The sequence below is a fragment of the Trachurus trachurus genome (genome assembly GCF_905171665.1).
Source record: "Trachurus trachurus genome assembly, chromosome: 13".
Classification (NCBI taxonomy): Eukaryota; Metazoa; Chordata; class Actinopteri; order Carangiformes; family Carangidae; genus Trachurus; species Trachurus trachurus.
In genome coordinates this window covers 7,095,427-7,123,042 of record NC_139892.1, presented here as the reverse complement: position 1 = coordinate 7,123,042, position 27,616 = coordinate 7,095,427, and the positions used below count along the sequence as shown (strand labels likewise).

The 27,616-nt window shown below is 43.7% G+C and overlaps 1 protein-coding gene across 1 annotated transcript; it reads right to left on the bottom strand.

Annotated features, from left to right (window-relative positions):
• Positions 1 to 948: 948 nt before the first annotated feature.
• On the bottom strand, positions 949 to 25,574 carry LOC310995762 (A disintegrin and metalloproteinase with thrombospondin motifs 15-like; the record flags this gene model as incomplete). The annotated part of the gene is made up of 9 exons (XM_083984886.1): positions 949 to 2,725; positions 6,235 to 6,410; positions 8,195 to 8,370; positions 9,137 to 9,314; positions 9,395 to 9,678; positions 15,786 to 15,953; positions 20,534 to 20,666; positions 23,730 to 24,189; positions 25,087 to 25,574. The coding sequence occupies 9 exons, from the start codon at positions 25,572 to 25,574 to the stop codon at positions 1,948 to 1,950; spliced, it is 2,841 nt and encodes a 946-aa protein (XP_083841012.1). The 3' UTR covers positions 949 to 1,947.
• Between the last annotated feature and the right edge of the window lie 2,042 nt (positions 25,575 to 27,616).

Genomic DNA, 27,616 nt, shown 5'->3' with positions numbered 1-27,616 from the left:
ATTTTATGCTGCTAGATGAATGTATACATAGTATACAATACAAAAGACAACTGATAAAAATAACATTATCTGTACATGGTGTGAAAAAAAAACTAACTGTACAAAACCATCTTTTAGACAGTATAACTGGTCCCTCTGAACCAAAACAAACCAGGAATTAAAACTGAAGAATTTTCTGTTGAATCATGGGACTTGTCATCTTTAGGTAGAAGGAGTTATTGATAACAGTTTAGTGGTGTCTGATGGACTTATACCAGATATTTGTAAAACTTTTTATCCATTTGAGCTCCATAATATCTACACCTATGATGGAAATACACTAACAATCCCATCTGAACAACACACAACGACAATATCAGTCTGGTGATTGATTGTGTTTTACAGTGGACTTTTCCTCTAATTCCACCATTGAGTAGGCTTTTGCCAGTAGACTGTATAACTGTTAAACTTTTTGACTCTCAGTGATGTGGTTCACGCTTTAGGAATAGTTTAAGAAATCCACTTAGATATTTTGATAGCCTACTTAGTTGTTTGTTCCTGAATATTTAATTTTAGGAATGGTTCTGGTACATTGAGATGCTAACAATACTTTTTTCCAATAAGCAATCACATCAAACCTATTTTTATGAAAACACTGGAATGTAAACAAACCAATCACCAAGCTGCATGCTGATTGGCTCACTGACACTGATTAGATTTACTCCTTCGAATGGAAATTTCATTTCTTTTTTTTTTTGGTCCTTGATGGTTTAAAACCAGTTTGGTTGGTCCATTGTCAGCCAAGTCCAAAAGTTAAAATCAACCATCTCATAAAAGAGACAAAAGCAGCAAAACCTTAACACCCGAGCAGCTAGAACCAGTAAAACTTTGGCTTGAACATAGAGCCACCCATTGATTATCAGTGTTGTTGCAGGTTCATTTCCTGTTGACAGGTTAATTGGACTGATTGTTTCAACTCTCTCACACAGCCATCTTTAAAGCTTCTAGCTCCAGGAGGTTGAGAGTTTGTTTGGAGGTGATGATTGAGATGTACAGCGAAGCTTCTTTTTTAGGAAGCCATACTTCTGTCCAGCTCATGCAGAGACATGTCTCTCACAGTACTAAGGCTTTGTCGAAGGTTATAATTCTTTGGCAACACAGAACACAGCTGAACGGAACAGGCAAAGACGCGTTACGATTGCACCACGTGAACAGCCTACATTAACTGTATCGATGGAAACATCATAACTCTGACTTCCGTAAAAAAAATACTCAAAGATTTTTGGTCTCTAGTGAAAGTCAGCGATTCTTAGATGATTGGTCCAATTGATAAAGGCAGTTTCAAGTGTGTAGGACTGTCATTTTGGAAGCGTGTAGAGCCATTTGTTGACATGAACTGACTGTGAATGGCCGGCCTCAGCCAGCAGCACCCAAAAAAGAAAGAATGTAACAAAGATGTAAGAACTGCGATCAGGTCTCGAACGGGGCAGATACAGTACTGTGTTTCACATATCGAATAGTTCCTCAGTAAAATGAGAAAAAGTGTCAGTTCACATATCAGCACAGTATGAGTCTCACAAACGTCCATCTTTATCTACATCCTCTGGTAGAAATGATGTTTGTGTGTGATCACTGTCTCTGCATCTCCTCAGGCATCGTGTCATCATTCCTGGTAGAGGTAGACTAACCTAAAGCCAAACCTGCCACAAATGGTTTGACAAGTTTACAAAGCAGGCAGCTTTTCTTCTTTATTGTCATGTAAACAGCTCTGTCTTTTCAAACAAGGTAGGAGGAGGACGCTCTGTCTCAGCTGGCACTTTTTTTCTGCAGAACAGATGCCTCCTGCAACCAGAGGATTTCCACCCAAGACAGCGAGAGGATCATTGTCTGGCCGACTTGGGCTCAAGTTCTCGTCAAACCATCAGTTTGACTTCCAAAGATAAGTCCATGGGCTGCACCTGTTTGGTTCTAGCATGGCTTCAGGTTGCAGAGGTCCAGTTCTTGAGGCTTCCTCCTCCCAGAGCAGTGGTCTCTGGGTAGGCTTCCACCAGTCTCGGTCATACAGCGCACCGGTCGCCTCTTAAAGCCCCTTCCACAAGACTTGGAGCAGTGAGACCAGGTGCCGACATCCCACACAGGGCAGGGATCTCCACACGCTCTGACTGCTACAGGCCGGTCGGCACCGTCGCAGTCCATCGCGGGACGCCCCTCCATGCTCTGGCACTGCACCAGCCTCTTCTGGAGACCGCTGCCACAAGTCACCGTGCAAACATCCCAACTTCCTGTCACCCAGTGACTGACCGGCCTCTTGCCCATCACCTGCTTCTTCAACTCTACTTTGTTGCTGTCCACCAAGACGCTGTTCTGCGCTTTGATGTTCCTCTCCCCCTTCTGCAGAGCTTTGTCGTCCTTGTTCTCCTTGGAGATGTAGAAGGAGTAGCGCACTCTGGGAGGAGTCATCTTCCCCACGGAGAGCACCTCCACGGTCAGAGGCTCCTGCAGAGGTCTGGTGGCCTGCAGGATCTCCACGGACGTCGAGGTGCCGCTGTAGCGCAGCAGGCTTCCCTTCACCAGCAGGTCGCGCTCCACCGCCGACACCACGTAGTTGCCGTTCAGGAGGTACTTGCCGTAGCGGTTCTTCACTGCCAGGTAGTTTTCGTCACTGACCATTCCTCGGTAGCCGCGCTGACGGATGTCGATGTTGGAGGCTCCAGTTGGCAGCGTCACTACGAAGTTGTAGCCATGACTGTAGAGGAAGTGAGGAGAATATATATTTAAAAACAAAATAAAGGACAAAATAAAGGGAATACTAAGTGTCATTTTGTACTAGAGTTGTCACGATACCAAAATGAGTTCCCACGATACTATACCAGACGAAGTATCACGGTTCCGGATATAAACTTTTTTTAAATTATTATTTATATGAACTGCAATGCATTTACACAAGATATAATTATGTATTAATTAGAGATGCACCGATCAATCAGTCGCCGATTAAAAATGCAAATCCAATCGGTGACCGGCCGGTCACTGTCGTAATTTACGGTTTTCGGCCGATCTATTTCTTATTTGTGATGTTTTATTCTTGAAAAGGGGGGTTATGATAGCATCATAGCCTACCACTAGTTGTGGTTTTAATTGCAGTTATATAAGCAAAATGTTGTCTGGGAGAGGGGTTGTATTAAATTTGGGAAAGGGTACTCAAGCCAAACAAATATGGTGTCTATTGTATGATTATAATTATTTCTCAGATAGAAAATCGGTATCGGAAAAAACGGTTTTGGCAGGTCAGACCTCCTTAAAAACCGGAAATCGGTATCGGCCAAGAATTTTGCAATCGGTGCATCTCTAGTATTAATGGATCATACATGGAAATATTTCAACTTTTTTAAATCAACAGCTTCTATGTATATTATAACCAACACAATATTTTATATATTGGTTATCGGCATTTTAGAGATTGTACACGGCTGAGGACAGAATACAGGTAACAGTTGTGTTGTCGCCTCTTTTCACTAACAGCCTGTTTTAAACAGAGATCCCGCAACATTATGGACGCACCACAGGCAAACAGCCAATCATTCAGTAACTGATGATTTTCTTGCCTTGGCGGGACAATAAAGTTTTTCTAATTCTAATTCTAACTGTGTAGTTCAGTCGCGGCATCGTTCCCCTGTGGGTTTGAGAGCAGCGTGTAGCAGTGAGAGGCGGCCGCTATGTATCAGTAACTGGCACCAATAGTATAGTAATCCACGGTAGTACCGCCGTGTAGAGTTTCTGGTATAGTAGGAACTGTGACGATTTGGCACCGCGGGGTACTGTTGGTATCGTGCAACTCTACTTTGTACTGAAGATGTTTCACATTAGCATATACGGTATTTCCCTTTTTACACCCAACATAGCACTTCATGTTCCTCCCAGACAGTTCAACTTGGTTTCATCAGCCTACAAATATTTTTCCAGAAGCACTTCAGGTTGTCAAGGTGGTCACCTCATGACCAGAGATCTTAACCAGCTCCAACCAAGCCTTTGAGCCTTCTGGCCCTCATTTGTACCTCACTGATCATTCTGAGTTGTGTCTTTGTGTCATCTTGAGCTGGGCGCCCACTTCAAGGAAGAGTAGCCACAGATCTAAATTGTCTCCATTTATAGACAATAATCTGGAAGAGCCAGAATAGCCTCGGCCTTCCTGAGAACGTGCCGATAATAGATGACAGAAATCTTTGACTTGGACAGGTCTCTTGAGTCTGGACAGATCCTGTCTTCTGTCCCAAAATGTTTGTAATTATCTACTAGGGCGGTTTCAGAGCCAAGCTGATGTAGGACAGTGGGGGATTTCCTGAAATCAACAATCGTGTCCTTTGTTATGGTAACATTAAGCTGAAGGAATGAGTGTTGGCACCATGACCCTGGTTCTGCTCTTGTAAGAGGCCGACGATCGCTGTATCCTCTGCAAACTTAATGACGTTCACAACCCAGTGGAGAACCAGTTACACACTGTATATCTGAGGGGGTGAGGCCTCCATAATTGCCAATAAACGGACTTTGCTTTATTCCCAAATAGGACAGACATTGGCCTTTAGTTCCTCATCTTCCTCACCAATATTTAGTTATGATACGCTAGTGCTATTCCCCTCTAAGTCCGGGGTTAGCTGTCATCAACATCCAGGGTCTGTAGGTTGACCTACTGACCTCTGACCTGGATGATGTCACGGCTCATTCTGATAATAATGATTCCGCTTCGGCATTCGGGTCCATTTTTAGCTCAACTAGCCGGAGCTTTAGGCCCAATCCCATTTCACCCCTTGGCCCTACCACTTACCCCTACCCCTCCGTTTTGCGCGTTCACGTGTAGGGGTAGGGGTGTCCCAATTCCCGTAAGGACAGAGTTGTAGGGGGAAGTGGTAGGGCTACATACCCCTCCAAACGGAGATTTTTCAGAGGCACACTCCAAACGGAGGGGTATGAAAAGTTTCCCAGAATGCATCTTGCGGCAGCCGGCAGCGGTGGCTGTAAAACGAAAAGCTGTTTTATTTCTCACTGTAGCGCTGTTATTATGTCACTTTATCAAGTTTTAATATTTTTTCTTGCGAGAAAGTAACTGTTTAGGTCCCAAATGTGAGGTTAGTTTACCCAAATGACGGCGGGTTAGAAGTTTGCTCCGACGATTTTTCGGAGAAGTGAAGCTCCAGGAGGAGCGGCTCCTCACAGAGACAGCAGCCGGTCTGCAGCGCTGCTCCGCCGGCCAAATTACGTCCTCGTCCCGGTCCCGCCGGGAGAGAAGGCGGTCGTTAATTAACTTATCCGCGGGTTTTTAGCGGTTTACCACCGGCATGTTAAATTCTTTTTAGCATTTAAATGTTGGTCTAATTGATGAAATCTGACAATTGTGGCAGTAACATTAGTTTATTTGGATGAAAAGTGAATTGCTTCATGTTACCAGACAGAGGAGCAGGCAGCGCTGCCTCTGGGCTCTGTGTACAGAAATCACCACATTTACATCAGTAAATAAATGTTTTACAATGAACCGATCAGTCTGCATTAAGTTTTATCTTATTTTATTAAGTTATATGGTACACGGCTATTTGATTTCTGGCAAAAGCTCGCCGCATCAGCTTACGTAAAAGCCAGTGAGACTACGTGATGACGTATGTGATTGTTGAAGGGGTGTCCCAATTCGGAGGGGTTGACTTTCTACCCCTACCCCTTGTAGCTCCGTTTCAAGGGGCGAGGGGCAAGGGGTAGGGGAAGGGGTAGGGGTAAAAAAGAGAAATGGGATTGGGCCTTAGTGAGTCCAGGTTGAGGAGAGGAAGCCTGTGGAAGCCGAACTTCGTCCAGCGGCTAATTTTGTTCTGACAAGTCAGAAACACGCAGAAACGGACCGTAGCATTAGCAGTAGCAACAAGCCGCGTCGCCAGAGATGACATCACCCAGGTCAGAGGTCAGTAGGTCAACCTACAGACTCCGGATGTTGATAACAGCTAACCCCGGACTCAGAGGGGAACAGCACTAGCCTATCATAATATTGGTGAAATAAACAAGTTTCACAGCAGATAATGTGTTATTTAGAGGCTGCATTCTGCTGCCCTGTAGACTCGCATTATACGGATATACGCGGCTCTCGGCTGGAGCTCATTTCGTCAGAACGACTTGTAATGACACCAAAGTTATCTGGGTGAGTAAATGATCATATTTTAAAAGAAACCTGAAATTCCCCTTTAACATCAACCTGTAAAGCTTTCCTGGGGTACTTACACAGGTTTGGTGAACATCCCTGAGATCTTCTTACAGCCCTGGTTGTCTCCGCCACACACACCGCACTTGTCAAACTTCTTGTTGGAGTCCAGCTTGCCATCGCAGCCCGCCTTGATGCATTTCCCCTGGACACATACGGCCGACGTGTCCGGAGAGCAGGGCGTCCCGTCCACAACCTGCAGGGCGTGAGGTTTCAGTCAGAGATTACATCATGCTGGGCTGATGTCATTGGGTTATAGTATGTGAGTCAGTTGGAGCAACAGTAAGAAAGATTAGAAACACAGACGTTGATACTCTGTGGACTTCCAATAAAGCAGCTGGCAGCAGAGAGACAGTGCAGTGTCCTTCAGTGTAACCGAGACGTGGCCTTGTATTGCTGCAACATACTTGTTTTCATGCTGGTTGCATAAATAGTAGCTGACTGGCCACAGCTGCAAAGTGATACTATCCCTGTATGTTTCCCTTCCTCACCACTCCATCCATCCTGCAGCAGCAGCAGCAGCAGCAGCAGCAGCAGCAGCAGCAGCACTCACTGCTGTGTCGCTGATGGAGCTAACCGTTACTTCTTACATTGTGGATGAGAGCCAAATCACACCAGGGCAAATAGTTAACTGTAAACACAGAGCGGCTCAATAAAATGCTTCAACTTCACCTCCTGTGAGGCTTTGAGGTGTTCAATGACAAGGAGTTCACATTTCATTAGCGAGCACAAAAGATGCTCTGAATGTTAAAGAGAATTTCCCCAAAGTCACGTCTCATGTTTTTAGTGAGATCTAAGTGTGACAGGACGTTTTTATTCATAGCAGCGTAATGGAAGCTGACGGAGCTGCTGTCCACCGGCCACATGCCGCCACATTCACAACACAGCCGGCAATTACCAGGCTCAAATCTGCCTCGGGTAATTATGATTTGCTGGTAATGGGAAAGCAGTGAATGTATGAATGTTTGCCTTTCTTTACCTCATCAACATGTCCTGGTGACGTCTATTACTTAAAATGTGTGAAAAATATGAACAGCAACTGAGGCTTCGTCCACACTAATACATTTTTATTTTAACCCTCCTGTTGTCCTTCTGGGTCAAGTTGACCCGATCTGTTTCCTTCCTCCATCCTTCCTTTTTCCCTTCCTTCTTTCCACAATCCTTTTTTTCCCTTCCTTCCTTCCTTCTTGACCCAATCTGTTCCCTCCCTCCATCTATCTTTCTTTCCTTCCTTTCTCTCTTCAATCTTTCCACAATCCTTTTCCCCTTTCTTCTTTCTTTCCTTCCTTCCTTCCTTCCTTCCTTCCCTTCGTCCTTACTTCTTCTTCTTCTTCCTCTTTTGATCCAATTGACCTGGTCTGTTCCCTAAAGTACCTCCATCTTTCTTTCCTTCCCTTTTCCCTCCCTTCTTCCTTCCTTGGACGAATCCTTTCCCTCCCTCCAACCTTCTTTACTTCCCTTTTCCCTCCCTTCTTTCCATAATCCTTTTCCCCTCCCTTCCTTCCTTCTTCCTTGAACGAATCTGTTCCATCCCTCCATCTTTCTTTCCTTCCTTTTTCCTTTCCTTCTTTCCACAATCCTTTTTCCCTCCCTTCCTTCCGTCCTTCCTTCCTTCACTTCGTCCTAACTTCTTCCTTCCTTTTTGACTCAACTGACCCAATCTGTTCCCTCCCTCCTTCTATCTTTCTTTCCTTTTTCCCTTCCTACTTTCCTCCCATCTTTCTCTTTGTCCTTCCTTCCTTCCTTCTTTCCCTTCATCCTTCCTTACTTCCTTTCTTCCTTGACCCAGGAGGGTTAAAACACAAACAACACATGATCATGGTGCTTTCAACACTGATAAGACCCACACTTTTTTAAAAAACAACAAAAATGTAGAAAAGTAATGTCTTTTTTTTAGTGGTGTGGACATGGCATCAATGGATACAGTTGTATATTTGATATCAGGGATGATGAGATGTAAACAGGTAGCTCAAAACTCACCTTAGGAGCGAGTACGTAAAAGTACCCGGTCCCGTTAGCACGACAGATGAGCTTGCATTTGTCCTTGGGAGAGATTCCTGAATACTTGGGAACCCAGACCACGGTGGAGCCCAGTCTGTTGGTGTTCAGATTCAGGCCGTTGAACGCCTCGCATTGCTCCTCACGGAAACTCTTACCTGGAGACATAAAAAATAACCGTAAAGTTGACTGACAACTCCTCAAGGGATTGTGGTTGAGCTTTTCCAACCCTATTACCCAAAGTTAGCATAGCTAGGCTAATTAGGCTCTCGGCTCTTACTGTGTAGCATGTGTGCATTTTATGAGGACCAACCACAATGTGTTTGGAAAATGTTAATGTTTCTTGGATAACCTTGGCTGCACTTGGCGGGAGTGTAAACCAGCCATTCCAACTTCTAATCCATGTTGCAAATTATATTTTAAAGGGATAGTTCAACATTTTGGCCAATTGGCCCATTCCCATAATCGCTATAGTCATAGCAGTAGGTTCGTTACCTTCAATTGTCGGTGCAAGCTATTTTTAGAACGGTGGAGCAGAGCCGCGAGCTGCTCAGAGCTACGTTACGGAGGCTCATGGGATTTCCTGGTTTCCCTCATCAAACTCATCAAATACACAATCCAACAACTCCAAAACGCTCTGGTGGACAAGTTGTGACCTGCACATTCACCACGCTATGAGATAATAACACAACGTTACCAGACAGAGTTGTTTTAGAGGGAAATTCATGCAAAAGCTGATGGCAGTGTTTCGGCAAGCAGTCTCTGTATTTCCCTCTAAAACAACTCTGTCTGGTAACGTTGTGTTATTATCTCATAGCGTGTTATTATCTCATAGCGTGTTATGTTTAACTATCGCTTTTAGATGAATATGAAAGTTTCATGATTGTGAAACTATGCACCCCAGATATGAATGTGTGAACGTACCTGTGTCAGGACAGGGGTTGAGGTTACAGGATCGATATTTGATGCGAAGGCCGTAACAGTATTTGCCTCCGTTCTCAGGGACCGGGTTGTCGCAGTGTCTCTTAGCGAGCTGAACTCCCCCGCCACAGCTCCGGGAACACTCTCCAAACGCGCCCCACTTCCCCCACTTGCCATCCACCTGCGAGGGACAGCGGTCCATCAGTTGTGGAACTTAAAAAGACTGACCGAGAAGCACTGACCTGCGAGGCGAGCGCTAACCTTGATGTGCATGGTGGCGTTCTTCTCGGAGCAGACTCCCCGGTAGCACACCTTGGCGTTGCCGCAGCTGGTGCCGTCGGCCCAGGGGAAGTGTCGGGTCTGACAGACCAGCTGTCCGCGGGCCTTCCCGGTGCACCACAGCTTGGAGCAGGGCTGCATGTACGGGCAGGGCTTGGAGGCATGACCGAAGGCCAGCTCACACTGACGGTGCAGGCTGTAGCTGGATCCAGGCAGATTATCTGGGAGGGACAGCTGCCTCTGAGGCTGGTCCAGCAGGCAGTCTCCTGCGAAACAAACCAACAGCACGGTCGTAAATCAGACTGCAGCTGCATTCCCTCATATGGATATTAAAATCGAGGTGACTTAATGACTGAAGGTCTGGAAGCTTGTTCAGATCTCCTTCTATCTGAAGCCACCGTGACCAGAGTTCTCTGTGGCCTCTGGCTGCTGCTCATCGGCCTTTTTCATCACTGTTTTGATTTTCAGCATCATCCTCGTTTCCAGCAGCAGCTGGTTTCAATTGTGAATGCACATTTAGTTTTCTGTTTGCTTATTTTCCACTTTACACATTCTCACTGACACCAAGTCTGAATCTCCATCTCCTGCTCTTTGGTGACTGATTTTTCTTTGGATCATCCTTAGTCCTTAAAGGGATAGTTCAACATTTTGGCAAATTGGCCTATTGCCATAATCCCTATAGTCATAGCAGTAGGTTCGTTACCTTTAATTGTCGGTGCAAGCTGTTTTTAGAACGGTGGAGCAGAGCCGTGAGCTGCTCAGAGCTACGCTACGGAGGCTAATGGGATTTCTTGGTTTCCCTCATCAAACTCATCAAATACACAATCCAACAACTCCAAAACGCTCTGGTGGACAAGTTGTGACCTGCACATTCACCACGCTATGAGATAATAACAGAACGTTACCAGACAGAGTTGTTTTAGAGGTAAATACATGCAAAACAGCTGATGCGCGTTGCCTTCAGGGACAGTTTTTCATCAAGCAGTCTCTGTATTTACCTCTAAAACAACTCTGTCTGGTAACGTTGTGTTATTATCTCATGAGTTTAAAGAGGGAAACCAAGAAATCCCATGAGCCTCCGTAGCGTAGCTCTGAGCAGCTCGCGGCTCTGCTCCGCCGTTCTAAAAATAGCTTGCACCGACAATTAAAGGTAACGAACCTACTGCTATGACTATAGGGATTATGGCAATGGGCCAATTTGCCCAAATGTTGAACTATCCCTTTAAATGGTTTGGAGACATTAGCGTTCCTTGAAAAGATCCATCAATATGAATCAGCTAAAAGTGTAACATGAACTTTTGTTATTGACTTGCTGGAGGAACATGAAACTGTATTGTCCTCACATCACATCTCAAAATCAATTTTGCATCATCACAAGGATGTTGGATAAGTTCATGTGAGGTGACGACTGCAGCTTTTACAAATATGTTAGATTCGTAGCTTTATCTCAATATTCAAAAATGACTGTGCATCATTTGATCATATAAATAAATGTGTGAATGAGTTTTAAGCAGTTGGTTGGGTATAATCAATAACTGTGGCCTCAGTCTGTAGAAAAGCAGAGGCGGCTCCATGTGAGAGAGTGCAGGCAGCTGATAATGTTTAGATTAAGCCAATTACTCACGTAGAACAGAGAGTGGTGTTGTTTTCCACACTGAGAGGTCTGGTCGAGCCGGCGTGATAAACCGATGTGTTTAATTCTGTTTATTACACAGAATCCACTTGCAGTCACTTACTGGAGTTTATAGGAAAAAAAACCTTTGTATGGAGCGGCTACAGAGGAGAAAAGCTGAATGATATATTAATACACTTATTAATGTTGATAGTGGAAGTGGTTACACTCGATCATCAGCATCTGAAATTACATCTCCAGGAAAAATACTTGGATGTATTTGTTCGGTTTGAAGTGTAACTCTGTCTCAGAGTGTGTCTTGTCGAGTCATTGCGGTTGATTTAATTTAGCATCAATCTTTTGGCTTTTAGTTAACAAATATTTCTCTACTAGTTTTCTGTGGACAGTAAAATATACCCAGATCTTCAACAGTCTGACAACATAAGCCACTTTATTAGTTTGTCATTCTCCAACAGTTCACAGAGCTTTGCTCTAAGCTCAGAGGAGTCAGAGAAGCTGAGAGCTGCATCACTTTGAGTTTATTGGATTGGAAACAGAATTTCTATCCTCAGTTCTGATCCCATATAAGGTATTTTGGCAACACTAGCATACGTTTTAATGTTCTTTTAGATAGATTGTTCTATTTTTAACCAATAAGTTACTTGTCTCTTTGGGAAAATATACTTTCTTTCAACCATGACATGGCAACAGCTGTCAGGTGCCCACCAGCCAAAACGTCCTTCATGGGAATATGTTCAGACGTTGTGTGTACAGTACACTGAGGACAAAGCAACAAGCTTGTTTGATCTCCCTTTGACTCTTTGTCATCCATTTATAACAAGATTCAACATTTAGCAAGATGCAAACGGTGCCCAACCTGAGAACCAATACGATCGTCATAGTTCCCTTTGAATATCAGAAAAGCCTTTCTTATCTGAGATTCACATCAGCTCTATTTATTACACTCAGATAAACATAGTCTACAATGAGCAGCTACAACCCAGGGCCGTTGCATAGGGGAGAAGGGCGATGACAATTGTAGGGCCCCCAACAACCCCCAGTATCCTAATCTTTTTTGACTAAATTATTCTGACTAAAATTCAAACAAATGCTGCATCAGCATCAAAACAAAGCCACGAAACATGTAATATTCATGAAATATGGTTTATTTTCCAAGCAATAACCGCCTACTTTCCTATAAAAATGATTTAGTCTATGCTAGAGCAAGAGTAGCTCCCCGCAAACGAATAATAATAATTGCGTATATTGCATCAGGCACTGTCAAGAACAAAGAGTAACAGAAAAGTGCATGATAATCAGAGATGGACAGAGTACTCGACCACAGTACTTGAGTAAGAGTACAAATACTCTGTTACAAGTAAAAGTAGCTCAGTCAACAAGAGTAAAAAAGTACATCCTTTTAAATTTACTTTAAGTAAAAGTAAGAGTAACACCGATGCGACGCGAGCGAGCGTCCGACAATCGCGTCACATCTGACGCTCTCTGTCCACACTGAATCCGTGCGTCTGTTGGAATGGAAGCACATCAGCTGTGCGTCCATCCGCTCGACAGACTGGAGACGTAACTACCCGGTTAAAAGATGGGTGAATTGTGCCTTTTAAACAGAAAACAAGTTTCTTGAAATATAGAGCCAACAGCAAGTTGTCTCTATAGTGTAGGAACACGAGTAGCAAAAAACATGTAGGGTTTTCTGTAACATTATAAGACGGCGCCCAGCCCAAGATGAATGAAGAGGCTATTAAAAAAAAAAAGAAAAAAAAGTCCGCTAGTCTCCTTGAAGCGGCCTTTATGTGTCGCACACACTGAGGTGAGCAGCAGAGCGGCCGCACCTTGACCACGGTCTGCTCCAACTGTCTGGTGTCCCCATTGCGCACCACGCGTCTTTTTACAGTAGTCACTTTTCCAAGTTCTCCTTCACTTTTTTTTTTCGAGACAACACTCTCTCTCTCTCTCTCTCTCTATCTATCTCTCTCTCTCTTTCTTACCGGCGGTGTCAGCTGATGTGCACGTCTGCAGCAACCCAAACAAATGCACATGTTACTGTTGACTGGCCCTATTCCAGCCACATGATTGGTTCGGCGCGGTGGAAATCTCAATATCATTGGTTATTTGTATTGTCTGCCAAAACATGGATGAATGAAACCTATCAACCACGTCTCATATTTCTATCGAAGAAAAGTTATTTCACAATTTATAGACCGTTTTATCGCCCAGCCCTGGTGGGCTACTGTCCCCCTCCTACCTGGGAAACAGGAGGGAGACACAGCTCTAACTACACAACACGACAAGCACTGAGAGCCACATGTTGCAGTGACGTTAAGATTTAAAAAAAAAACCCCGCAAATAAGCCGACGAAAAGATGCAATTTGCCACTTAACTTCTTGTGATAGGCTATTATTTGCGGGGGCTTTCGGGGGATCTGGTGACGGTGGAGGATCTGGGACTGATTCACTGTGGACCACCACCAGTCTGATCAGGTCCATCACAGCACAGCAGCTGCAGCCCTGCTGTCACATTCACACATAGCCTACTCTCGCGCATCAGCGCAATCTCGTTTACATTACATTAAGCCGACATCAGGAGAATAATGAGACGCGATGGTAAATTAATGAAAGTTAAAGTATGATAACGTACAGATATAAATATATTTGTTTCTGAAAAAACGATCATGATTTTGGGGGGCATTCTTGGTCAAATTGAGGGCCAAATGGCCCGTGGCCGCCACTAATTTCCGACGCTGGACGCGAGCGACAGAAATAGAAACGGGACGTCAGGCTCTAAACGGCGCATCGCGTCGCGCCGCATCACGCTGCCTCGCTCGCGGCCAGTTAGGACATTACAATAGGAAACCATTAATTTAGCAGCTGTCGCTCGCTCGCATCGCATCCAGTTAGGACACGGTGTAAGAGTAAATTTCTTATTTTTCACATCAATTAATTACTATAATTTTTTCTAAATGAATTTAAGGAGCTTTTAACTCTTGTTTCTGAGAATGAACTCTTTGAAACCACCTGCACTGATGTGCTGCTTTTAGGGGTTAGGGTTTCCTTCTTTGACAAACACAGCTTGTGTCCAATAGGATTTTAGAAAAGCCTTCTTAGAAATTAACTCGAGTAAAAGTAAAAATATTTGTCTTGGAAATGTATTCAAGTAAGAGTAATAAGTACCAAAGAAATCTAATACTCAAGTAAAATACAAATCCTCTGGATATGTACTTAAGTACAGTACTCAAGTAAAGTTACTGTCCACCACTGATGATAATAAATGATAAAATAATACATAGTCTAAGAAAAAAGTGGACGAGGAAAAGCCAGGGGGGAAGGGGCCCACTTTGATGTTCTTTCAGGGGCCCCAGAATTCCCAGCAACGGCCCTGCTACAACCAAGCGTGAGTAAAATATTCTCCGGTTTCCAACCGGTTCAAACCCTGACTGATGGGACCACCGAGGAGCTGGACCACAGATGCACGACACGCCGCGATCACTTACTCCTTAATCAAGTTCTCTAAATGAGAAGCACCGACAGCATCAGGTCAGAGCAGCAGCGAGGAAGTGTCAGGTTATAACGTCCGTCACGTTCACCTGAACCAATGTGATTGGCTGTTGTTACTGTAGATCCACAAACTGCAGTCAGACTATTCAAGTGTGACTTTGGCGAAGAAAGTTTTATCCACAGAGACATATTAAAGGGATAGTCACTCAAAATTGAAATTTCACCCTCATGTCAACTAAGGGTTGGGAGAAGTTTCAGAGTCCTCCGTGCCTTCTCTGAGTTACAGCGGGGCTCCGTGCAGCACTGCATGTCCATATGACGGTAGCGAAGGGGGCTCACTTTTCTTCGTCCAAAAAGACACACCAAAAAACCTCCAAATACCTCCATAGTGCTCGTCTGTAATGTCCCTCTTGTGAAGTAGTAGTGAAGTAGTATTGAAGTGTGTTTAGACAGAGGAGTTGCACAGTGATGCAAACTTCAAAACAACTTCTGCTGCTAATGATAATGTTGGCTTTGTCGAAACAAAATTTTGTAGAGGCAAAACTTACAAATAGCTCCTTTAAAACTCTTCCACAGTGAGATGGTCTTGGATCTTCTTTTTCAGAAATGTGACCTTTTTTTGTCCCACTTGAGTTTAAACCTAATCTGTTTATCTGACTGTAAATCAGCAGTTCGGAATTACTGTATGTAAACAGCAAAATGTATAATTTAGCCTTATCACGGCTCCGCAAATCACGCGAGATTCCGGCAGAGCAACACTGGGAGCTTCCGCTACAAACAAGCTTAAAATATAGATTTATTTAATTTTCTTCGTAACTATTTCTCATGTCGGGGCTTCAATACAAGAGGGACATTACAGACGAGCACTATGGAGGTATTTGGATGTTTTTTGGTGTGTCTTTTTGGACGAAGAAAAGTGAGCCCCGTTCGCTACCGTCATATGGACATGCAGTGCTGCACGGAGCCCCGCTGTAACTCAGAGAAGGCACGGAGGACTCTGAAACTTCAATCTGAAATTTCAATTTTGAGTGAACTATCCCTTTAATGAAAAAAAGCAGTACAGAAATATTTTTGTCCTTGGGTCATACTACTGAAATAATCAGTATAACTGTGATAAATTAGAGCCAAGGTCTGTTTCTCGTGGCTTAGATTACTCCCAGCTGACAGCGCGAAGCCTGCACAGAATTAGAGAGTCCATCCGAGTCCAGAGACAGAGACACACACACACATACAGGAAGTGTTTACTAACCGTGACCTCTGTCCAGGAACTCGGTAATGATGGCGGCGCTGCACACGGACCAGGGTCGGCTCCTGTCGATCTGAATCAGCGTGGGAGACATCATGTGGTTGTCCTTTAGCTTCCCAAATACCTCCTCACAGGCCTTCACGTTGTCGTGGGGCATGTTGAAGACGTGACCTGGGGGGTGGGAGCGGAGACACAAGGTCACGGCTGTTGTTGTTAGAGAGTCAAGTACGTTTCTATTTTACTGTCGCACCGTGATTTTAACCCTCCTGTTCCCTTCCTTCCTTCTTTCCTTCCTTCTTTCCACAGTCCTTTTTTCCTTCCTTCCTTCCCTTTGTCCTTCCTTCTTCTTCCTTCCTGTTTTGATCCAACTGACCGGATCTGTTCCCTGTCCCTCCATCTTTCTTTCCTTCTTCTTTCCCTTCTTCCTTCCTTGAACAAATCTATTCCCTCCCTCCTCTTTCCTTCCTTTTTCCCTTCCCTCTTTCCACAATCCTTTTCCCCTCTCTGCCTCCCTTCCTTCCTTCTGTCCCTTCGTCCTTACTTCTTCCTTCCTTTTTGACCCAATCTGTTCCCTCCAGGGCCGGCCCCTGGCATAAACACTCTATGCGGTTGTTTAGGGCCTCAGCCGTCAGGTGGGGCCACATGATCAGAAGGTACTGGGGTTCAATTCAAGTCATTTTAACACTGAGGTCGGCGCGCTTACCGGCGCGGTTTGTTTATATTTCGGTCATTTTACGCCGTTTAACTGCTCCCGTGACCGAGGGACGGCTCTCCTCTTTCAAATAACACCCGCCCTCGACAACCGATGTTATTCACAGGCAGGGTTTGAGAGCCAATAACAGAGCATGGTGCACGCATCGCCCCCTCTCACTGTGCGTAATTGGTTGAATCCGTTGTCCGTCAACTTGAGCATACGTGATTGGTTGAATCGCCTGTCAGTCAACTTCGGCCAACCAATTGGCACTCTGGGATCACTAAGGTCCTTCCTATCACAGTTTTAGCTCCATGGTTTACCTACAGCGGCTGGCATGGAGAGAGACAGCAGAGGGGACCGAACCCGTCAATTAAAACAACGGTTCAAACTTCAAAGCTTCAAACCCGCAGAATCGTTTTATTAGGAGAGAGAGAGAAGCGGTGATGACGGTGCTTCAGATGCTGAAAGTTTTGACTCATCTGATGAGCATGATTATTTAAAAAAAAAATCTATATATGAGAAAGTTCAGACTGTATACAGACCTGTGGAGCTCTTACACTTTTTTTTTTTTTACCTTTCACACAGCACAGACACAGTGACAACACACATTATATGAACAATGTAAATTGTGTGTTTTCTGTTTATTTAGTAAATATTTTTGTTTGAAGGGGGAAAAAAAGCTAATTTCTCATTTTAAAAAATCTGATGAAGCTTTGAAGTCAATATTCAGCCTCTTTCATCTCACATTTGAGACATTTGGTGAACATAGAATGCCAGAATGACAACATTTATGCTCAAAAAGTGATTTTACAAAATGTAATTTTAGACTTGTTTTCTACACGTATCTATTACTGTATTCATATCCTATTTCAAGCACCAAACAGTTTGTTCTCATGACTGAAGGAGTGTTTTCACAAGGGATTTGAATTTTTTTTATTTCTTTATACAGTGTTCTAGGACAAATTGGCCTCAGTGTACTTAGAGCGGAAGATTAGACATAAAACACTTGAGTATTGTTACATCTGTCTATCAAATATGTCTGTATTCAGTTTTAAGCAGTGTATGTGATTTGGTGTTTGCGCTTAGAGTGGGCCACAAACAAAAATCTTGTTTAGGGCCACCAAAATGCTAGGGCCGGCCCTGGTTCCCTCCCTCCTTCTATCTTTACTTTCTTTTTCCCTTCCTTCTTTCCACAATCCTTTTTCCCTCTCTGCCTTCCTTCTTTTCTTCCATTTTCCCTTACTTCTTTCCTCCCTTCTTTCCCTTCTTCCTTCCTTGAACAAATCTATTCCCTCCCTCCTCTTTACTTCCCTTTTCACTTCCTTCTTTCCACAATCCTTTTTCCCTCTCTGCCTTCCTTCCTTCCTTCCTTCCTTCCTTCCTTCCTTCCTTCCTTCCTTCCTTCCTTCCTTCCTTCCTTCCCTTCGTCCTTACTTCCTCCTTCCTTTTTGACCCAATTGACCCAATCTGTTCCCTCCATCCTTATCTTTCCTTCCTTTTTCACTTCTTTCCCTTTGTCCTTCCTTCCTTGACCCAGGAGGACAACAGGAGGGTTAAACACGATAAGTAGTTAGTAACGGTTGCCGGGAAGACACAGTGAAGTTTTCTGCGGTGATGACACTGAAATATGCGTCTGTATTGGACAAAGAGGACCAGACTTGGACTTGGTCTGAAGCTGATATCGCAGCAGACAGGAATGCATGTATGCATGGGAATATACAGCGTGGCATACGTCCATGTTCTAAAGCTGGCCTGACAGGGGGAACTTAGCTCCAGAGGAATTTGTTTCCTCCTCTAAATATGAACATGCAGTACTTTCCAAAAGAGAGAGAGAGAGAGAAAAAAAAAGGAAAAACTAAACCGTTCAATCATGGGACAGGATCATATTGAGGGGAAATGGTGTAATTACTTAACATACATGAGGTTAGTGTAAACCAATGCCTCCTCTGGGGCCTGGAGCAGCCTCACTCCTGCAGCTGGTCTCAGGCACGAGTCCTGCTCCTTTTACAACCAACTGATTATTGAAAATGGGAAAGAACCAGTCTCTTGTATTATTAACAGGCTTTGCTTCAGCATTAGGAGTGAGTAAAACTACAGGTATTTTAATGCTGACTATAAAACAGCAGCAGAAACTGATTAGCAGCTTCCCGCATTTTGACATCTGACAGGTAAATATTGGCCTGAATCACAAATACCTCACGAAAAGAAGATACACACTCATGTATTATCAGTTCAGTTGTTGTTAATTCATTTGTTTAAACTGAGACGTGTTTCCACCCACAGGAGGTCAGAGGTCAAATCAGTGTAATCTCAGACAGGTCCATGAAAAGACTCGGGACATGCACTGCAAAATCTCTAAATCTTACCAAGAATATTTGTCTTATTTCTAGTCAAAATGTCATTTCTAGTCAAGACTAATCTAATTCTACTTAAAATAAGACTCATCACATTAAAAAGTAGCTTGTTTTTAGACACTTTTTACTTCTTTCAAGCATATTTTCACTTGAGATAAGTAGAAAAATGTGATGGTGGAGCAAGTTTTTCTTCCTTATTACAAGCACAAAAAACTTGCTTTCACTGGCAGATTTTTCTACTTATTTCAAGTGAAAATTTGTTTGAAACAAGTGAAAATGATCTGAAAACAAGTTAATTTTAAGATGATGAGTCTTATTTTAAGTGGAAAGAGATTAGTTTTGACTAGAAATGAGACAAATATTCTTGGAAAGATTTTGAGTTTTTGCAGTGTACCTCAAGTCGGAGGAAACTGACTGCGGCTGTACTGCAGTTATTTCTTGACAAACAACGGTTAATTTGTGTGTTTATCTGTTTATATCCTGTTATGGCGTCTTTTTGTTTCTGGTCTCTGACACTAAGGAGCAGCTAGATCTGGAAAACCTCACCGGACATCAGGGCTTGATAAACCTGCACAGTTTTCCAGACAAAGCTGTTGATGCTCAGGAAATATTTGGGGCATGTAGCTTCACCTGAATCAATAAACAGCCATTCCACATTTGTCTTTCTGCACAGGTAAAGAAAAATATACCACCACAGTGAGCTTTAAAGGTGCTTACCACCACACTCCTGGAAATCTAAACCTTGCTTTGTAAGAACCAGAGATCTGCTGGTTTTACTTCAGCCTGTCTAATTAGAGACTGATTTACAAACAAACATCAGGCAAATGTAATTAAATAGCTGCTGGGGCTGGAACACTGCAGCGCTCAGGGATATGCAGCCGTATAGATCTCAGAGAAAGTTGCACAGCCCTGCAGGCAGACTGATTATGTGTCTGTCAAAGTGGACTGCAGGATTCCTCTGGCACTTTAAGTTAAGGTTGTATAGCCTACGCAGTTCTTGCCTTGAGCACATCTCACTCCGAGGCCTTGCTGCAGCTCAGATGTGTGATTAGCTTAAAGGGATAGTTCACCCAAAATTCAAATTTCACAAATCCTCCATGCCTTCTCTGAGTTACAGCGGGGCTCTGTGCAGCACTGCATGTCCATATGACGGTTGCAAACGGACACCACTTTTCTTTGTCCAAAAAGACACACCAAAAACCATCCAAATACCTCCATAGTGCTCGTCTGTAATGTCCCTTTTGTATTGAAGCCCCGACATGAGAAATTGTTCCGCCGGTCAGTGCAAATGACACAGGAAGAGCAGTGAACCGAGACACTGGGAGCTTCCGCTACAAACAAGCTTAAAATATAGACTTATTTAATTTTTTTCGGAACAATTTCTCATGTCGGGGCTTCAATACAAGAGGGACATTAGAGACGAGCACTATGGAGGTATTTGGATGTTTTTTGGTGTGTCTTTTTGGATGAAGAAAAGTGAGCTCCGTTCGCTACCGTCATATGGACATGCAGTGCTGCACGGAGCCCCGCTGTAACTCAGAGAAGGCAAGGAGGACTCTGAAACTTCTCCCAACCCTTAGTCGACATGAGGGTGAGTAGATAATGAGTGAAATTTGAATTTTGGGTGAACTATCCCTTTAAGATAAATCCAGAAAGCATCGTACTGTAGGCTATGAAAGTTCAGTCCCTGCCAATCAACTAACCGAGCTCGTGGGCCGTGGTGAAGGCGGAGGGCAAGCCGTCGTCCTCGATGACCGAGCAGCTCCTCTTCGGATCGCACATGGTCCCGACGTCGGCCATCCCCAGCGTGTCGCAGGTCGTCGCCCCGCAAAGATCCTGGTGACGCAGAGACTTAAGGGTTAATTTTTCTTTATTCTCTTAGGAAGCATGAAAAAAAAAATCACGATAGGCCTCATGCTCCAAACATGTTTTGTGTGGTTACAGCATTAATAGACCATAGAAGACACTAATACAAAGCACATGGCGCATGGGTTTGCTTATTGCTGGGCTGCTTTCAAAATATATTGAGGCAGAAGGTCAGAGGAGATAGCCCATTACAGATCCCCCCTCCCAATGTTTGGGTAAGAGGCAAGACGTAAGGAGATAGTTTGGGAGGTCTAGATGAGTCCCACCTGCGGCGCAGAGTAAAGTAAAACCATGTCAACTCCACCGCAGCCTTGTCCTCACGAGTTAATGGCTAATTCTTGCTATTTCCTCTTCTCCCCTTGAGGAACTTCCACTTTTGCTAATTGTCTGTGTCTGGCCTTGTCAGACAGGAACTTCTAAACCAGGTTTTCTCTTAAATAAAATAAAAAAAACATCCACTTGTCATTTAAAGACTCTGTGGTTATCTTTTAACCCTCCCAGGGAACATGGCTGCTGTGATTGAAGTGGTAACACTATAGTCCAGACTGAAATATTGCCACAAATGTTGAATCCCATGAGATGTTGGTCATCTACACTCGACGAATCCTGATGACTCTCTTTACTTTTCCTTTTGGGCCACTGTGAAGTTGGTGTTAATGGTTTTAAGTGAAAGCTCTTGACAGCTGTTAGATGGATGAAATTTGTTTTGGCATCAGGAAGAATTGTAGCCTAATAACTTTGGTCCTTTAGCTTATTAGGTTAGGCATTTACGTTAAACCTGTGTGACGCTCCCATCAGCCTTAGCAGTACTTTGTTATGTGCTTATGGTAAGAGTTTGCATGTTTGGATTGATTTTGTGAGCATGTTAGCATACAGCTCAAAGCACTACTGCTTCACAAGAAGCTAGCATAGCTGTAAGTTCTTAGTTCGTCAACATTTTTAAACATTAAAGTATTGTGAACATCTGGTTCTGTCAGTAGCCGTTAGCAATAGCCTACTTCCCTGAGCATTAATCAGACGCATTTAGACTCTCAGTTTTTAGCACTTTAACTAATTTACAGTTAGCCTACATTAAAATGTTTTTGTGAGCGTAGTATGCTGATGTTGGCACATCTCAACAGGCCATAGGCTACATGTGCAACTTTTGGCTTTTAGCATTTCACATTAAACTAATAGGCTATGGACAACATTATTACACAGGTTTAAAGTTGTTATTGTGTGCATGTTAGTAGGCAAATGTTAGCAGTTAGCACAAGGCAGCAGTGTTAATAAGCATGTAGCATTGCTGTAAAAATTATAGCATATTAGCATTTCCACACACTTTATTTGTTATTATGAACATATAGGCTACTTAAACCTTAGCTTGTTGGGATTGTTTTTGTGAATATGTTAAGTGTTGACATTAGCATTCAGCTCAAATGGATGGACATGACACCTGCAAAATGAGCATGTTAGCATGCTAATGTTAGCATTTAGTTCCAGTGTGACTGAATCGACACAGCTTCATGAGCAGCTAGCCTGCTGTCACTCAACATCATAGGAAAAGTTACAAGCCTTTTCCCACTCACCAGTCATTTTTAATGGAATATTGGCCATGACTCATTAGTTTTAACTGATGCTTTATTCCATCCTCAGTCTTAACACTGATTTTATTCCTGGTTTGGCTTTGTTCTGGTTGGAGTCGTCTTTTATCAAAGTAACTTTTGTGGTTTTGTGGTGTTTTAAGTGAAATCTGGATACACTGTGGATGGTGAACTTGTTAACCCCCAGTGTTTCAGTGAGGCCTGAGGATGCCAGAAGCGTTTTCTGCCAGCCATGTGTATTCCACACCACTTGCTCTTCATAACCTATTACAAGAGTTTTTCCAAGGCAGCAGCTGCGCTCATTGTGCCCTACAAGGACAACAACACTGGACATGGACTTTTCCTATATATAAGTGGCCTCAGTGTAAATGAGGGGAGCTTTCCTGGCACTGGGATGATTATTATTATTCACTTGCTTTGACCTTGAAGTGTTTTTTTTTTTTTTTTTTGATGTGTTACTGTGCAGTGAAGGGGAGCGGTGGTGTAGCCTATCAGACGGCCAGAAACTGGACCTAATTGGAAGCAGCAACGACGAGACGTCAGAGGAGTTAGTGACTGCGGAGGAAGATTTACTCGTCAGTGGCTGCGGCTCTGGAGGCCACATGGGATTATGTCACAGCTCGCAGCTCCGACCACGCCGAACACTTGAGATTGTGTCAGCTCCACCACGTTAACTTTGAACGAAGGTGAAGGAATTCAGATTTCTGGTATTTTTTAATAAAAAATGCTCTGGTCCTTGTGAATTCAAGGCAGACAATGACCCAGTTCTTTACTCCTTGGAGGCAGAGGTGAGGTCTTTCATGGAAAGAACTGGCTCAGTTGATCCTTTCCAGTGACTCACTGAAAAAAGCAGCTAAAACAGAACTAAGTGAAGGGCATTGGACAGCTGTGCAGATAACACTGACTGGTCCACAGCTGGATTAACTGGATGGACCCATGCATGGGTGCAGGCCGCATAGGTTAAGGTAACTTTAAATTCGTTTTGGGCCCATTTGCGCCTCTTTGGTTGCATAGCAAACATTTCACAGACAGGGAGACATCAGTTACATCATCCACATACAGGACACATAAAATCAGTCTGGTCAGTGCTTGTGCGATAAAATTACACACCAAGACGTCATAAAAGACAAGCAGAGCTTAATGTAATAAATAGAAAGAGGCCTAAAATGAGAAATAAAGAACATTATAAAAGAAAAACCATAATAAAACCCTTGTTTAAGCAACATTTGTGCAAAAAAAAACCTAAGGAAATGACAGTGGCCAATGACGATAAAGCTAGTTGTGTCTCTGACAGTGGAGAAAGAGACACAATCAACCCAAAGAGATGCACACCAAAGAGATGCCAAATGACATCATCAGTTATTTTGCACATCTGAGACTCTGCTTTACCTGCAAACACTATAAACTTCATTGTGTGACTCTTTCAGTCTGGTTGTGTTTCAATATTTACCTGCTTGGTGAAGAGGATGGCGGTGTCCCAGTACTCCGGCTGTTTGTCGTTGTGTTTGTTCAGCTTCTTCTGCCAGGAGCAGAAGTTGCGCAGCGTGAGAGCCGCGTTGCTGGAGACCTTGGGCCCCTTGTCGGCCTCGCTCAGCACCATGAAGCCCACCACCACCACGCTGATGGAGTTGAAGATGCTGGGGTGCTTGTACAGCCTGGCCGCCACCGACATCAGCGTCAGCAGGTAGTGCTTCAGGTCGTCGCCGTGGAACTTGGCCATGGATTCATCCGCCACCACCAGCACCTCCACGAACCGCGGCACCGAGGCGAACCTCTTGGAGCGGCCCAGGCTCCGCAGCGCCGTGTCGCTCAGGCTGTCCGCGCCGTCCAGCTCGCTCAGGTACTTGTACTTCTCCAGGGAGGCGGCGGTGGTGGAGGAGCCGGAGTCAGGTGCAGCTGCAACTCCACACCTGCTGCCAGTGGTGGACAGTAACGGAGTAAATTTACTTGAGTACTGTACTTAAGTACATATCCAGAGGATTTGTACTTTACTTGAGCATTAGATTTCTTTGGTACTTATTACTCTTACTTGAATACATTTCCAAGACAAATATTTTTACTTTTACTCGAGTTAAAGCAGAAGTAAGCGATCCGGTGGTTTTGGCTAACTTCCTGTCAGCCGATGGAGTTAGCAGTCCCCGCCCTCGTCCCTACGTCACCACATTCACGCGCATCCCTTGGCTGCACACACAGAGAGGACCGCCCCTTTATGCCGTTCTCTCTCCTCATTGGATAAAGGTTGTAGGATACAAGGAAAGTTTTCTCCTCGGCTTACATAGAGCAGAGTGACTGACAGACCCGTGTTTCAGACCAAACACTCTATATAAGTGATTGCTGTCGGAAGATAGAACTATTTAAGACTTATATTAACACAAACATTCCGCTTACTTCTGCTTTAATTTCTAGGAAGGATGAAAATTACTCGTTACTGTCAGGTATGCTCTTTTTTTTTTTTTTTTCTAAAATACTATTGGACAACAATGTGTTTGTCAAAGAAGGATACCCTAACCCCTAAAAGCAGCACATCAGTGCAGGTGGATTCAAAGAGTTAATTCTCAGAAACAAGAGTTAAAAGCTCCTTACATTCATTTAGAAAAAATTATAGTAATTCATTGATGTGAAAATTGAGAATTTTACTCTTACTCTTATTTTTACTTAAAGTACATTTAAAAGCATGTACTTTTGGATACTTAAGTACCTTTAAAAGCAAGTAGCCTACTTTTTTACTCTTACTGGAGTAACATGTCGACTGAGCTACTTTTACTTGTAACGGAGTAAATTTTGACCAGTAGTATTTGTACTCTTACTCAAGTACTGGGGTCGAGTACTCCGTCCATCTCTGCCCGCTGCTGCTGCTGCTGCTGCTGCTGCTGCTGCTGGTCAAGTTGCCGCCCGAGTGCGCAGCAGCAGCAGCAGCGGCGGCGGTGGCGGCGCGTCTCCTGCGGCGGATGACGTGCGTCCTGTCCAGGTGAGATCCCCCGTCCTCCTCGCTCCGGTCCAGGCTGATAAAGTACTCCATGCCGCTGTAGAAGAAGCCCCCGTGGAGACCTTTACACAGGCTGAGCGCGGCGAAGGAGTCCGAGTCCGCGTTGACATCCCCGGAGTAGAAGCAGTCCCTCAGGTCCGAGTCCGAGTCACCCGGAGCCAGGAAGCTGGAGTCCGGCGAGAGGCGCAGGTGAAACTCCTGTTTGAAGGCGGTGATTAGAAAAACAACAACCTGCTGCTCCGCGCGCCGGTGCACACGCGTCTCATCCTCCTGCTGCACGCGAACAGGTGTGAAGAAATCCACCTCCATGCAGAGCGTCAGGTTCACACACAGAGTCAGTTTCATCAAAACAATGACACAATGAATGAGAGCAGCCATCTCTTCTTCTGCTGCTGCTGCTGCTGCTGCTCGGTGCGTCTGCGTTGCACTGAGAGAAGTTGTGTGCAATGACAGGGAGCGGCGCGTGTGTGTGTATGTGTGTGTGCGCGTCCTCACAGAACTAAAGCAGCTTCAGGTCCGTTGTTCCAGCTGCTGCTGCTGCTGCTGCTCCATCTCTCTCTGTCTCCGCTCTGCGCACCAACTTCTTCTCCTCCAGCTGCTGCAGCTGCGCTTTAAAGTGGCGCAACAACACTGACGGTGGTGAACGAGCAGAGAGAGAGAGAGAGAGAGCTGCAGCCACTTGTAACTCTGCAAATATTATTGTTGCTGTAGAAGCATGTGTGACAGAGCTGCAGCATCATCATCATCATCATCATCCTCCCTCCAACTCCTGTTTCAGATCTGTTGTCATTATATATGAAATTTCGGTAACACTTTACAATAAGGGTCCCTTAATTAACATTACTTAGTACATTATTAAGCATTAATTAACTGTTTATAGATATATTAACAATCATTATTATGTATTACTTAGGATTAGGAAACACATTAATTAATGTCGCCTATTAGTAAGCAGTTAATTAATGTTTACTACTCAAAGTTAGTTAATATATTACGTAATAATAAAAGTTGAATAATATAATTAGTTATCATCATGTATGTTTTACTCAGCATTAATTAACACATTATTTTTTATATTAATGCTTAATAATGTACTAACTAATATTAATTAAGGGACCCTTATTATAAAGTGTTACCGAAATGACTTTATTTGGAAAAAAAACCCCGTCTCGTTTTCGAGAGGGTCCAAACATATAGACAAATATAAATCCATCAGACAAACATGTTATCAACAATAAAGAAAAACAGACAGACAAACAACAACAAAACAAAGAAGTCAACAACAATAAGACAAACCACAGTTAATGTAGCTACATTGGAACAATACAACCGTATGAAGGCCACAATGGCCAACACTGAGACTGAAATGACAGTATATAATGATTTAATATCAATTCAACAAATCAGAAATGCATCTTCAGTGAGAACAGGAGCAGGTCACCATGAGATGAGAAGACAGAGCATGTTTGAAGATACCAAGAGAGGAACTGGATCTGATATTAGCAGGAAGGTTGTTCCAATCTGCTGCTGCTTTAAACATAAAAGCAAAAAAATCTATTCATTCTCCTGCTTCACTCCAACTCCAGCTCAGAGCGCGGGTGAAGAGCGACACCTGTTTGCGCCTCGGATCCTCCGGAGCTTCGGCACCGACAGGTCGGTTGTGCTGTGGCGCCACCTGCCGGTCGCTGCGTCGCACCGCAGCTCCCTCCCGGAGATCAGCAGGTTTTTCTTTTTCTTTTTTTTTCTTTTTTTGATTGATAAAAAGCTCTCGCGGCGGTCCTCGTGCACTCAGGACTTACTGTAATAAAGTAATTTAGGGTTTAGTTTAGTTTCCGCCGCCAGACAGAACAAGTTGTTCAGACTCTGGACTTTCACGGGAACTTTCCATGAACACAAACGCGGCTATTTTCAGCTTTTTATTGTGAAGAGAAATATTCACAGACACAATCTGCAGCAGGAAACGTGACTTTTATGGATTCTGTATTGAAAATATTCAATTTGAATTTAAAAAAAAAAAAAAAACTTTTATTTGAAGTGTAGATAAATCCACTTATTATTATTATGGGTTTTTATATTTGTATATATTGCTGCTACATCTGTCTGCATTACGTATTTTTTCTTTATCTATCTATCTATCTATCTGTCTGTCTGTCTGTCTGTCTGTCTGTCTGTCTGTCTGTCTGTCTATCTATCTATCTATCTATCTATCTATCTATCTATCTATCTATCTATCTATCTATCTATCTATCTATCTATCTATCTATCTATTATTAGGGGTTAAACAGCACGTGCAGGAAAACAGGTGAATGAGTTTCCAAAAAAACATTTATAAATGATGATGATCTTCTTAA